The following is a 15332-nucleotide window of genomic DNA, read 5'->3' on the forward strand; positions in this document are numbered from 1 at the left end:
ATTATATTATATTATATTATATTATATTATATTATATTATATTATATTATATTATATTATATTATATTATATTATATTATATTATATTATATTATATTATATTATATTATATTATATTATATTATATTATATTATATTATATTATATTATATTATATTATATTATATTATATTATATTATATTATATTATATTATATTATATTATATTATATTATATTATATTATATTATATTATATTATATTATATTATATTATATTATATTATATTATATTATATTATTTTTAGTGTAATGTTATTTTTTCTCAAACTGTAAATAAAAGTGTGCATGTAAGGACGATTTAAATATTCCCTGTTTTTAGATAAGTTTTTTTCTTTGAAAATTATTTAGTAGATTATTGGATTATAAAGTCAACTTGTGATAGAAAGTAGATTAAAAATTAGAACGTTAAAAAAACTGTATTTTACGAATGTGTATTAAAAATTGTAATTAAGCTTTGTACATACCCAAAGTTAAGGTATATTATTATATTACAATTTTTTTAAAAATATACCTCACTAATCGTAAGATTATACTCGTAACGATGAAAGTTCTGATTTTGTCACTATGTATCTAATCAAATAGATTACAACAAATTGAGTTATATTCTAATTACCAGACAATTCTTTCACCTACATATGTTATTACGTATAATCTGATTATAGCTAATTCTTAAAAACAATTATTAAATCAAAATATTATTTCGAATAAAATTCTTAATAAACCTTCTTTTTTTCTTTTTCTTCCTAAATAAAATATAAATAAGGAAAAAAAGCAGGGAAAATTATTTTTATCGATTTCTTTTCATTTGATCACGTCATTAGTTATGATTTCCTACTAGAAAGTTTTCTTCGTTAAAGATATTTTCATCCTATGATGGTAGTGATATTACAGGTGCTTTCTCTTCCTACGGAATATCTACGTAAACTGGATCACCTAAACGTATGATACCACTTGGTCCTCTCAAAGCAAGATGAATTCCCATAACCGGAGCCTCACCTATATAGGGACGAATTATTGGATCCACAATTTGCCTATAGCTATAAAAAAAAGATAATCACAATTAGAATATTTACTCTTAAATTATCAATAGATCCTATATTATTTATGAGAATTATATTAAAATGTTCTCAAAGGAACATGACTAAAATAAATTAAACATTATCTAGCAATGAGATTTGCAATTAATTACAAAAATTAAAATTATGTAAAGAAAATAATTAGTATACCTTTTCAAAGTCTTTAAAGGTTCAACCTTAGGACTTTTAGTGCCGGTTTCAGGATTAATCGTAGTTAAAGTACATCTAGTACAAGGTCTAACATTTCTGAAAACAACGTCTCCGATCTTAACCCAATCCCAACTATCTTCTTCGTAAACGTTCGCACCTGTCACAACAAAATTCGGTCGAAAATACGACGAAGTTATCGATTCTTCCAATCGAGAATTTAAATCCATTATTGATGAGTAATTTATAAGATGATAGCTGGTTTCATCAGGATAAGCACCCTGTTAAAAAAACGTTCGATAAATTATAAATAAATCTGAAGAAAATTATTTCTACATTCGATTAAAAAAATAATCAGGATTTAGATAACGCGATTATTAATGTACTAGATGAGTACGGTAATAGAGTGTAATAATAATAGTACTAAAATTAAAAATAATAATAATTATTCGTATATGGCTTCACGTATATTCTTCGTAAGCAGAGAAATTAACATAAGTTTGATTACATTTGTAACAAATATGCGACACCATGTTCGTATAAGAAAAATTGTATTAATCGATATGTGCTCTTTTTTTTTTAATAAAGTTGCTCAAGATGACAAAGTACAATTGATGGAAAAAGTATGTAAATTTCCACATTTCGATTAAATATTTTCTGATTCTAGGAAAGTAAACAAAAATAAAAGAAGAAGAACTTTTGTAAATATACTCACGCTATCAGCTTTCTCAAGCAAGGGGAAAATCTTGTTCTTATCTTGTATTTCTCTCACTGGTCGATCTAACGGATAATAGACCAAACGAAAACCGACGTCTTCTTGAAGAAGAAAACGTGACAACCATTTGGCTGCTTCTTCTCCACAATCGCAAGCAGGTACTGTTAAACCCCATACTGCTGTTTGAAAACTTTTTCCAGGAATACGTGCAAGATCTACTGACACCGACGTCATACCTGGAGCATTTAGGGTTAAAACTGAACCCGAAATGCTTGGTAATATCTGTTAATAATTTTCATTAATTTTTTTTTAATTTTAATATTTCCATACTTATGATGCATGCGCGCAGTGACATGAAATTAACAGCATGAAGTTGATTAATAAACCCTTAAGGGTTCATTCTGGTTTCTATGCCGAAAAAAAAGGCTATTTTCACGATTTTTTTTTAGGCTTTGTAGAATACATATACATATGAAAGTTGTTGGGTATGATAAATACACTCTAGAAGTACAAGAAAAAAATTTTTTTTATTGTTTTTAACGTTTTTTGACATCAAAAATGGCTGACAAACGTGAACCCGTCAAAAAAAGGTATGCTGTTGGCGGGCATCGAAATTTGAGAACGGGTGGTCTAAAACAAAAAAATTAAACGGTTTTAAATTTAGTATGACAATGGCTATCGGGTATGCTAAAACTATCAATTTTTATGAAAGCAAAACAAAATGACAGCCATTTTTCGAAAAAAAAAATCGTTGATTTTTTTCGCAGTTTTTTGTAAAAAAAAAATAGTAAAAATTAATATTTTGACTTGGTTGTAGCATGCGAGATAGCCATTCATGTGTAGAGTATGTGGTTAAAATTTCAGAAGGATCGGTTGAGTAGTTTCGGAGATATCATGCCCGCCAACCGAAAAAACGTTGTTTCGAGAAAAACGCGTTTAAAGTTTCTTTTAACAAATTTTTAAAAAGTCTGACTCTACCTTATTCTGCGATGCCTGCACCATACAGTATGCCTTCTGCTTCTTCAAAATACTCATTTTCTTCAACTCTAACCTTTTTTCGTTGTATCCTGGCCTCTTTTAAAAATTCTCCGCACACGCGTGTTGTCGCGGTGACTAGCGTAATTGACTGCGATAGGGCCAAGTTTTATCTCCAAAACGTGCATTATTTTTAGTATTGGATCAAAACCTTCGTTAAATATACAAGCTGCCAATTGACAAGCTATTTCCACAATTTTTTTACCATTAAATAGATGTTTAGGCACCATAGCCCAAACGCATTTGTTGAAGCACTCATTATTATTTTGAGTGTTGCCACCTAAACATCTTTCAAGCAATTCTGGTTTTGTCAGGTCTTCGTACACTGGCTTTAATACTTCTTGGACATCTTTAGCGAGAGGAGGAGGATGTTTATAAGTATCAAGGGTTTTAGCTGCCTCAACTTTACGATACTTACACCAGTTGCTAGAACAGTATGTATGTTGCGGGTCATCATCAGTAGAAATTTTGTGATAGTACCCCGCCCAAATTTCCTTTCTCATGTTCTCAATTGAATTTTTATTTCTTTGAACAGCTAACCCATAGTTAGTTGACAATTCCTTCATCAACTTTATAGTCAATCGTTGAGTTTCAATCACTGGAACACTTTTTTTAATAACTTTTTTCTTTTTTACAACTTTCTTCGGTCCTTTTTTTGCAGCAGGTTTCTTGGCTTCCGCTTGTTTCAAAGCTTTTTTCTTTTGAATCAGTGCTTTTCGTGCTTCATTAGCACGGTTGAAAACTCGTTTGGCAACATGTAAAACACACTCTAATTTTTTGATAACAAAATCTTCGCCGTAGGGAAAAACATTTAGCAACATTTGAAAAGTTTTCGTGTCGCCATCGCCGATATAAAAACCATATTTTACAGAGAACTTCTTGAGTGATCGAAGAAACATCTCCACGATACCATCAACCTCCATCTTCCCGGCACTACCTTCATGGTTTATCGTACAATGCGTTTTATGCTGTTCGTACCAGGCAAGATAGTTTATTTCCTTCACTTTTTTTTCCACATCTCACATCCCTTACAGTAAGTTGACCTTATAGAAACGTCGACAATTTTTCCACTATATTTTAAAATTAGAGAAACTATTCCAATCAACGAAGAGAATCCTCTTTTGGCCCAAGAGCCGTCGCCAGAAACAGACAGAATATCCTCTGGTTCTCCTCGTTTCTTGTTTTCGAGTTGCTCTTCGGTGACGGCTTTATGCGACACTACATTAAAAACAGCATTGACCGCGATTAGTATAGAGTCAACGATTCCATAATATGCAGAGATACTTAAACCTTTTCCGAGGTCCATAAGATTGCAAAACATATTTATACCATGCACACCAATACCAAGTAGCCCTCCTAAACTTTCCTTTTAGTCTCTGCATAGAGTTTTCCTTTTCAAAAAAAGAATATAGCGAAAAAAACTGAATACTAGTTTTGTTTTCCTACACCATTCTGAATAATATGCAGAGACATTTCCACTTAAACAACCGTTTATGGTTTGTCTCCTCTCTCTGTAATATCTCTGTGTTTGGGTCGCAAAATAATATACTTAGACTGTTCGGATCGTTCTAAAATTTTTGTATGATAATTCTACATATGTCTACTTTCGAAAAATGCAAAAAAAAAAAAATTAATTTTTTCAAAATTATAAACCAGAATGAACCCTTAAGTTTTATGTGGACTGATATCTGTATTCAAGATATTTATTCTAATATTTCTACAATATACACAACATGTATTTTATATATACAAATAAAAATTTTTTATGTGTTTTTTTTTATAATAATTTATAATTAAATTATGTAAATATTTATTTATAAAATATTACTTAAGATTATAATGATGGTACTTAAAGATTATTAAAAAGAATTATTTACAAATTTTCTTACCTGTATCATTTTTGGAAATTGTCTAGCAGTGACAAAGTGTTCGTTAATATCAATAACCAATAATGTTCGATCACGTAACCACCCATCTTTAAGACCCAATACAGTACACTCCATCGTTGTGTATCTAATTGGACCCAATGATTTTACCGGATATGTTACGAGATCACTAAGTTCACCGACTTTTCTCCATTTCGATGGTAGTTGATACTTCTGTTTACGGTTCCACCACCACCAAAGGAAGAAAACTACTGTACCGACACCGACAGTTGTTACCGTAACGCAAGCGAGTCTTGTTCTATCTGTTAACAAGTGTATAAGCAAAAACTAGTAAAAAGACATATGCACTTGATTCTAATTAATAATTTGACTGATCGAGTCTAATTGATTAAAAAAAAAAATATAAGAAAAAGAAGTCGAACTCTTGTTAACTGTTTTTAAAAATGCATCTAACAAATAGTATACAACTATCTATAGAAGATGCTTTTGAATGACAAATTTTGTTTACACTAGTCGAAAGATCATAAACATTTTTTGTTTTAAAATTATATTTTTTTTAACGCAATGGTTAAAGTTAGTTATATCCTTCTAGGAACATTGTAACTATTGTGATTACGATATTGAAAACGATGATTAAACAATAGATATTTTATATAAGTTTCTTTTTATTCTGTATTATTAATGTACTCAGAAAACACATCAAGCAATCTTCATACTACTTTTCATTTCTTTTAACTGCAAGATATATTTTAACCGTTTATTTTAAAAATGGTGCAAGTTCATTTTTTGTTGTTTCAGGTAAATTTCAAATTAGCATATTAATTAATTAAAAAATATAAGTTACTTATGTCAATTTTGGTAATGTTTTCACTAATTTATCACTATATAATTTGCTTATATACATTTCTTTTAAGCTTCTTTTAACTAAAATAATATATTCTTACGGGTTTTAAGTAGACTTTAAGTAGACATTATTTTCATAATTAATCATTTATATAAAAATCATTTAATTTTAATGATAAAAAATGAAATATTACCTAAAATATATTTTGTTTTAATCAAATCTTGTTCATAAATAATAACAAGAAATAAAATAGAAGTCGTATTTATTATTTTTAACGTTAATTATATTTATATATTGTCAAGCTTAACGTAAGATATTGTCATTTATACTCCTTATATGACAGCGTTTTGAAATATTCATCTGATGTACACGTCACGAACATGACAGCTAATTATGGCTCATTTTGTAAACATTTTCAAATTTGTTATCTATAAAGATAAATAAGAATTTTTGAATATTGTTAAGAATATTGTTAAAATATTAAGTAGATTTATTACGTTATGCGTACGTTAGATATGTACGCAAATGGTTCTCCTTGTAGTTAGTTTTTAAGTTTCTATCTTTAGAATAGGATAAATACCTTTCTCACATAGACAAAAGAAAATAGATGGTTTTAGAAAAGGTAAAACCGATCTTCTTATAAGTATAAATAGGTATTCTAGAGTAAGCGAAATGTTTTTTGTTAGGTTAAAGTATAGGAAATGTTAGTCTCTGTTGCTATGAAGAATATAGAAGTATGTATCTGAAGAAATAAAAGAGTATATGAGTTTTGTGTGCGTGTGTGCATTAGGATATACGTGATTTCAAAACGTTAATATTAGTTAGTAGAAATAAATATTTTGGAATGAAGAGTTGAAATAAAGATGTCGGAATAAACAGTCGACAAATTTAACACATATAAATGTGAAATCTACTTTTGACTGTAAGTACAATTAAATTATTTTGAAAGTAAAAATTTCTTTAGAATAGTGGTCATTTGAAAAAATGAATCGCGGCAATTCTATACTGCGATGTAACAGACACGATACTAAATAAGAAAAGGAAAAGAGACAAACATATATAATTGAGCCTACGAGAGAATGATACAAAATATAGCTATACAGTTTTTCCTATTCTCGGTCTCCTCTTTATGCTATGCTTCGTAGTTATCGCTCCTGGTTGTATATGTGTGTGTTTGTATGCGACTGCATACTACGAAGCGTAGACACAAATTATTTCGATACTAAATCTGTTTGTAGGTAGGAGCGATAAAAGGGTAGAAAAATAAACCGAGATAAGCACGTAGGTAGGCGACAAAAAAATAAGGCACAAACGAACCGACGGTCGAAATAAAGAAAGAATATGTATAGCATGCTCTGTAAGTTGTATAAGTGTGTAAATCTGTGTGAATCTGGAAGGTTCTCGAACGATACCGATGCTTTGTTTATTGCATCAGACTGGACGTTTTGCAAAATTCGAGAACCGCAGAATATATATGATGGAATATATGGAAATAAAGGAGCGGGTATTAAAATATATTTTAAATATATTTTATCAGTAGAATTAAACTAAGTGTAACTTAACTTCGCACCTCTACACTAAACCCAATCCTAAGTATATATAGAATCCTAAATATATAGAAACAAATATATATATATATATATATATATATTGTTTCTATCTATGGCTGTCGCATTCGGCATTCTACTATATCTTAATTGATATAATTTGGAAAGTGATAGTTTTTGTTAGTTAGCCTCATCCCAAGATCATACCGATGCTTTTTGATATATATGCTTACAATATTATAATAAATAAATCCTACAAAATATCTTACTGTTGACACTTTGCATTCGTCTCATTCTCTCGAAACTTAATTTTTTGAAGATTTCACTTCTAACACGTATGATTTGCACACATGATATTTTTTTAATTCATATTATTTTTCTTTTTGTCGATATTTACCGAATAAAAAACTATGTTTTCATAGAGAAAAATGTTTCACAAAATATTATACTTTAAAAATCTACTAGAAACTATGATGAAATTTATTTTTAAATAAAATTTTTGAAAAACAAATTCTTTTTCAATAATACCTCAAATGAATCCTATTATAAAATTTTTGAAAGTATCATAAAAATTGCTTTATAAATAACAAAGGTATGTTAATTTCAGAACGTCCAAGTTTGCCCAAAAACGTACGGTCCCAAGCATAAGTCTGACAAATTTCTCTTCAGTCCTTAAAGTGTTAATTCATATGTACGACTTTGTACAGTAATGCACCACCGTATTTATAAAGACCTTAAACTTTATTCGCTACTATATGAAACTATAAATAAATATAATTACAATTCAATTACTTTTTAATGAAAATGTCCGCCATTTTTAGTCCGCTATTTTGTTTTTTAACAAAATAATATCAGATTCGTAATCAACGACCTCTAAAGCCCACAAATACTAATTTTTAATAAAATAAAATTCCATCTTCTACTTTTAGCCACGTTTTTGAGATTTAGCTACACTATGCTAATAATAATTTTATAAAAAACCAATTTTAAAGAAATCAACTAAAAATCCAATAAACATGATCGTATCGTAACGAGAAAATAAAACGATATCATATAAAAATTCCAAATGTTACTAATAAACTTATCGTATAATTCCATTCTATATATCTCTCCGGTCTTTAATATAAAAGCTCAATGAATCTCACTTACTATAACTACGATAAAAAATTGTCATAGAAATAATTTAAAATAAAAAATTATAATTAAATAAATAATAAATAATGCACACATACTTGTTATCATAATTGAAGAAACGTTGAAAATATAGGATGAAATAATATTGAGAAATTTAAGGTTATGTCATAATACGGTTAGATCAATTTAATAATATCACTTGTACTTGAAACGTCTGGCGCTGAACTGAAGGTCGTTCTCGACGAGAGTCTCTCTCGACATCCATGTGATCATCCATCTCTCTTTTACTCTTATCTTATCTTATCTTCTTTTTTCTCTTTTTTTCGTTACAATAAATAATTTTATAATAATGTGGTTTGAAATAACTGATAAAGACATTTTTTTCTAAATTTTGACTTTAGACCGCTTTCATAAATATAAGTATATACAAACATGAATTTCTCTCATTATCAACACTCCCCTCTTTTCTATATTTTGTTTATTTTATTTCTTCTTAAAAGATTAAAAAAAAATGTAGATTCCTACTTCGATCTAGATAAAAAAAAACATAAGTAATTTCCTATATAGTAAGAAGGCATCTTATATAAAAATCATTAAAAAATAAAATCTGTTGAGAAGAATCTTATCAAATGTGTATCAATCAACGATCAAAGAGAGAGAGAAAAACAATGAGTTTGCACTTATATCACGTTGTTTTGCAAAGTTTTATGCTTCATCCCGCCATACCCTGTTTCATTTCTCTAATTGTAAAAATACTTTCTACCGATTGTTTATTTTTAATGTGAAAACTTCTTTAGAATCGAGATGATTTAGAAATCGTGAAACGAAAATACGTTTTACAATGGAAAACGAAACGTCTGGAAAAAAAAACAAACATAAAACATCTATAGGATTTTTCATGCGAGAGAATGAGACAGAAGATAGTTTACGTTTGTTTCTTATTATATCGGCATACTGACTATGCAATGCCTCGTAGACTCCCCACTCTTGGCTACTAAGTGATGTACAATGTGTACGCTTGTGTACGCCAGCAAATTGCCATGCAGAGTATGTACATTAAGGTGGGTCAAAAAAATCAATTATTTTTTTTTTTTACAAGTGCCACGGAAAAATGGGTTGCTAGACACCTTAAAAGAATTCTCATTAAATATGAGCTCTTCATTTTAATAGGAAGATCCTCCTCATCGCAGTTTTTTATTTTTTTCTCAGTCCAATAGAATAAAATTCATACCTCATCATTAATTGATTGTACAGAAAAATGTTCTAGAGGAATTTTGTAGGAAATTTAATGCTCTACAAAAAAAATTATTATATATTTTATCCGTAAACCTCACCATTTGCATGATATTGAAGATTTAAATTTGATGATTTTTAGACAAATTTCATTTTTGTTTATGAATTTTATAACTCGACAATAAATGACTATTATAAGATGCTCAATAAAAATTTTTGTAGGAAATTAACTGCTCTATAAAAATGGTGTCTTATGTTTTGGCGAATTAATTAAGCGTTCAAAAGATATTCAGAGACAAAAATCAGTACACATGAAAGTTTGATGATATATATATATATATATGGGGCATACCACGTTAAATCGGTCACTTTTGACCCCGACCACACTTCGAGACCCTTATTATTTATAACATATCTCGTCCTTATCCTTTGGACCACAAACTTATCTTTCTAAATACTCTCGTCTAAATAAAGAACTGAACAACGAAAAATATAAAAAATGCATTAAATCGTATTGCTCTCTCAGCTTATCGAATTGTGTACACTACGAGTCTCAAATTTCAGCTCCGTGGTAAGATTCTTTGATTCACGCTGGGCGTTCAACATCTTAAAAATGTTTTTATTTTATTGAAAAATTAGTATAAGTTTCTTAAATACGCAAATTGTAATATAATTTTCATATATGCATGGGTCAGTACATCTCTTTGGATATTTTTCATAAAAACATATAAAAATCAAATTGAACAGACATATTTTGTCTTTATGCATCAAATATATTTTATAAAGAAGCAAAATAAAAATATAACAGTAATTTACTTGCTTTTGAATGGAGTTTGTCATGTGCTCCTCATTTATTCCACAGTATTCTCTAATTCTTTTTCTCTGATGTATCTGGTAATCCTTTTTTTTTTTTAAATATTTCAGACAATACAATTATTATATATTCTATATACTTCATAATCATTTATTATAATATTTGCGAAATAAAGAGTTTAATACTAATTTTTTAATAAAATAGAAACATTTTTAAATAAAAAAGGTATGACAAGTTGTAAAAAAAAACTATAGGCATGAATATTATCGCATCGATAATAAAGATAATAAATGTAGATCGAATTTCAACAGACCTTCCCTGTTTTTTATAATTCTTTTCTCATGATAAGGAACCGACCTTGGGGTGTAGGAAGCTGACAAAAACTAATATTTTCAAAATTCTATCCATCAAGATGGAATGCTGAATGCGATTGCCATAGATAGAGACGAAAATTGTAGAATATTTGTCGACAGAAAGATACGTCGTCCTCTAATCCAAGTAAATATAATATTTTTTTTATTTGAGACTCAGGTAGATGAATTTCTTTTCTCTTACACTTTTCACACTTTCTGTGAATGTGAGATATCTTTATCATGGGTTAGCATACACAAGTATTTCTTTTTGTGTTGCAACTAATAACTGTAGATGCAGTTAAAAAAGGGAACAATTGTTGTCATATTTTTTTTGTTTCATCGGGTTTTGAATTACAACGATTTTAAAATCTATTTCTATTTTCGTTGTTTTATTTCAAAATATTAAACATTTTTTTTTAAATTTATTTTTTGTATTTTTTTTCCATATTTGTAAAATAAGTTATATTATTATATTCTTATTGGAAATATAAAGTAATTAAGGTTTATTTGTTTTTGTAACGTGTCTAGTTTCTTCTATTTAAAAACTTTTCTATTTTATTGAAAAATTAGTATAAATTTCCTAAATAAGCAAACATTATAATTAAAAAACATGTCTTTGGATATTTATAAGAAAAATATTCTAAAATGTTGTTTAATTTTTTTTCTCTGATATATCTGACAATCATTTAATTTTTTTGTAAAGTATTGCAGACAATACAAATATTATATTCTATATATTTCATAATTGTTAATTATAATATTTGTGAAATAAATAATAATTTAATAATAATTTTTCAATAAAATAGAAACATTTTTAAATAGAAAAGACATAACACGTTTGGTAAAATAAAAACAGACCATGCACGTTCTTTCTTTATTTCGACCGTCGGTTCGTTTGGACCTTATACTTTTGTCGCATACCTAAACGCTTATCTCTGCTTATTCCTTCTACCCTTCTATCGCTCCTACCTACAAACATTTCGAGTATCGAAAGAATACGTGTCCACGCTTTGTAGTATGCAGTCGCATACAAACACACACATATACAACCAGGAGCGATAACTACGAAGCATAGCATAAAGATGAGACCGAGAATAGAAAAAACTAGATAGCCATATTCCGTCTCTCTCTCGCAGGCTCAATCCTATATGTTTGTCTCTCTTTCTCTTGTTATTTAGTATAGCAGCCGTTTCATAGCTTCGTTACACATAGCTGCGTTTCTTTTCTTTTCAGATAACTCCCATTCTAAAGAAGTTTTCACTTCAAAAAAAAAAAAAGAAAGGCAGAGCTCACAAATTAGAAGATATTGCACCGAATGCTAGAATCAGTATGTACGAATATTAAGACCAAAGACAGCTAAAAATGTAACACAAAAAGTAACAACCTTATGTAACCAATGTACACAGAAACCTCACCTTTGCTTATTTTGTTTTAATAAATTACGTTAATGTATTTAGGTATTATATTCTTTTCCTTGAAGCATTGACCAAAAAAGACCGATATCGTATAATTTAAATGTTCAGTCTCACAAGTACGCAAGGACCGACCAGTGCTGTCAGATCGTGGGTAGATCGTACCCTCTCCCTGTGCCACTGGGATTGCACACAATGAAAGTTATCCATGTCCGTGTGTTCGGGATGTCGAAAGAAGTCGAGTGTAACCGAAGTTGGCGGGCACGCCGGAGTGGCACATTATGAAAGCGACTCGTGTCCATGTGTTCGGACGACACGAGTCGCTTTCATAATGTGCCACTTCGTGGCCAACCGCCAACTTCGGTTACACTCGGCTTTCCTCGAAATCCCAAACACACGGACATGGAAAACTTTCATTGTGTGCAATCCCAGTGGCACAGGGAGAGGGTAAGATTTACCCACGATCTGACAGCACTGGGACCGACACACGCTCTGGGATACAGAACGAAAATCCAGGGCTGGTCCCTAGGGACCGGCGTGGCGCTTAACGTATTAACCACAGAGCATAGATACCAGGAGGGCGATCGACATAGGAAAATTACTAGCAAATACGAATGGAAAGAAAAGGAAAGATTATTTTCGGAAATACGCCGCTAGGTTTCGTTATGTTTGCTGATGTTGTAGAGGGTTTCTCTATAGTAAAGATAATATTAGACTGAATTTGTTTTATGATCTTTATTGTTAGGATGCGATTTGCTTTTCTTTGTTGTACACTTCTCAACGGCTACGCACAGACTGTACTCGTCTGGTGACCACACTTGCTAGCGTGGTTCCCTAGCCTTCTAGTAACTTAGATGGCGCGACCATCGGTCGTACCGCTACATTACTCCCTTCGGAGCATTTTTCTTATTACATAAAATGCGAAACTTAAAATTATAGATGTTTACAAGTATATAAAAATATAAAAATATATAAAGATATATAAAAATATTGCATTATCTCTATCCTAACCTAATAAGTTTTAATTGGTACATACGAATCGGTATTGCAATCTTTTTCGACGAACGCTGGTTTTAGTCTTTCTATAGATACATTTATATGTTTTCCTTTATAGTTAATTTTGAAAATATTATCTGTAAGTCTTTGTATAATTTCGTATGGACCTTCGTAAGGCGCTTCTAATGGTTTTTTTACAGCGTCGACCCTTAAAAATATGTGCGTACATGTATATAACCTATCCTGAATAAAATGTTTCTTTTTGGTATGGTGTGCTGTGGGTATCGGTCTGATTTGCCTTATATGTTGTCTTAATTTTTCTAGGAATATGTGTGGATCTTGTAATAGCTCTTCGCTGAGGAAAAATTCTCCTGGTAGTCTGATGTTTTCACCATATACCAATTCCGCAGCTGAAGCTTTTATATCTTCTTTTAGACTTGTGCGTAGACCAAGGAGCACTGTTGGTAATATTCCTACCCAGTCTTTTTCTTCGTGGCACATTATTGCTGCTTTAAGTGATCTATGCCATCTTTCTATCATTCCATTTGATGCAGGGTGATATGCTGTTGTTCTAATTCTTTTCGCTCCGACTAATTTGGTTAATGCTTCAAATAGTTGACTTTCAAATTGTGTTCCTTGATCAGTTGTAATTGTAATAGGAGAACCAAATCTCGAAATCCACTGCGAATAGAATGTTGTTGCCACTGTATCTGCTGAGGTATCTGGCATTGGAATTGCTTCTGGCCATCGAGTAAACCTATCGATCATAGTTAGGCAGTATCTCATATTTTTAATCGTTGGTAGTGGACCTATTATGTCTATGTGCACATGTTCGAAACGTCCTTGTGGTACTTCTATTTTCGAAGGTACCTGTTTGTTATGACGGCTTATTTTGCACTTTTGGCATGCTAAACATGTACTTGACCATTCTGCAATATCTTTGTTCATCTTTGGCCACATGAAGCTTTTTCCTATAAGGTGTTTTGTTACTCTGCCGCTGGGATGTGACAAATTGTGTACGTTCTTAAAAATCTGCCTCCGTAAAGAGACCGGAACGTATGGTCTTATGCTTTTTCCTACTATGTCGCCATATATGTATTTATCAGAGCTATCGAGGAAAATCTTTTGCAGGTTCCATTTTTCTTCTGCTAAAATATTCTTTAATTCGTCATCCTCTTGTTGCTTTGCCATTAGCTCTTCTGTTGATACTAGGACTGGCATGTCTATGGTTTCCAGTCTTGACATAGCGTCAGCTGCCACATTGTCCTTTCCAGCAACGTAAACAATTTTGGAAGTAAACTGTCCTACGTAATCCAACTGTCTGGCTTGTCTTGGGCTTGCTTTGTCAGTATTTTGCTTAAAAGCGTATGACAGTGGTTTATGGTCAGTCTCTATTATTAATTCTCTTCCTTCGACAAAATACCTAAAAAACTTTAAACTTTTATAAATAGCTAACAATTCCCTATCATACACACTATATCTAATTTGCGCTTTTTCTAGTTTCCTTGAGAAATATCCTAGTGGTTCCCATTTGTTATCACAGAATTGTTCTAACACTGCTCCAATTGCGCTATCGGAAGCATCAGTCTTCAATTTTAATATCGCTTTTTCTTTTGGGTATGCCAATAACGTTGCTGTGGCAATTGCTTCTTTAGCTTTTTTGAAAGCTTCTTCCGCTGCTTGATTCCATTCTACCAGTCTTTTGTCGTGCTTCTTGGCACCTACCATATATTTGTTAAGTGGATCAAGCCATTCTGCAGCCTTTGGTAAGAACCTCCTATAAAAATTCACTACCCCAAGGAAACGTCGCATATCTGAAACAGTCTTTGGTTTTGTATAGTTTTGTATAGCGTGGACTCGCTCATCCAACGGCGCTATACCCTTATTATCTATCTTATAACCTAAGTAGTTTACGCTATTTTGAAAAAAATTGCACTTTGAAATGTTTATTGTTAGTCCATATTGCCTAAGTCTATCGAATATTGCACGCAGATGTTTTTCATGGGATTCCTTATTTTTAGACGCTACAATTATATCATCTATGTAACAGGCACAAAAATCTAATTTGCTTAATACTATGTTCATAAACCTTTGGAACG

At 30.6% G+C, this 15332-nt stretch overlaps 2 protein-coding genes across 2 annotated transcripts; both read right to left on the reverse strand.

Annotated features, from left to right (window-relative positions):
* Positions 1-453: 453 nt before the first annotated feature.
* LOC107072638 (mitochondrial amidoxime-reducing component 1) lies at positions 454-8675 on the reverse strand. Its single transcript, XM_015332726.2, has 5 exons — positions 8524-8675; positions 4904-5202; positions 1980-2261; positions 1268-1545; positions 454-1078 (listed from the first exon to the last, which is right to left on the reverse strand). The coding sequence occupies exons 1-5, from the start codon at positions 8531-8533 to the stop codon at positions 946-948; spliced, it is 1002 nt and encodes a 333-aa protein (XP_015188212.2). The 5' UTR covers positions 8534-8675; the 3' UTR covers positions 454-945.
* Positions 2287-4851, reverse strand: LOC149031530 (uncharacterized). Its single transcript, XM_089175724.1, has 2 exons — positions 2958-4851; positions 2287-2609 (listed from the first exon to the last, which is right to left on the reverse strand). Exon 1 carries the CDS (start codon positions 3935-3937, stop codon positions 3026-3028), a length of 912 nt encoding a protein of 303 aa, XP_089031850.1. The 5' UTR covers positions 3938-4851; the 3' UTR covers positions 2287-2609; positions 2958-3025.
* Positions 8676-15332: the final 6657 nt, after the last annotated feature.

This window comes from Polistes dominula, unplaced genomic scaffold, assembly GCF_049000335.1.
Source record: "Polistes dominula isolate Pdom_NZ unplaced genomic scaffold, Pdom_raw_medaka contig_436, whole genome shotgun sequence".
NCBI classification, from domain to species: domain Eukaryota; kingdom Metazoa; phylum Arthropoda; class Insecta; order Hymenoptera; family Vespidae; genus Polistes; species Polistes dominula.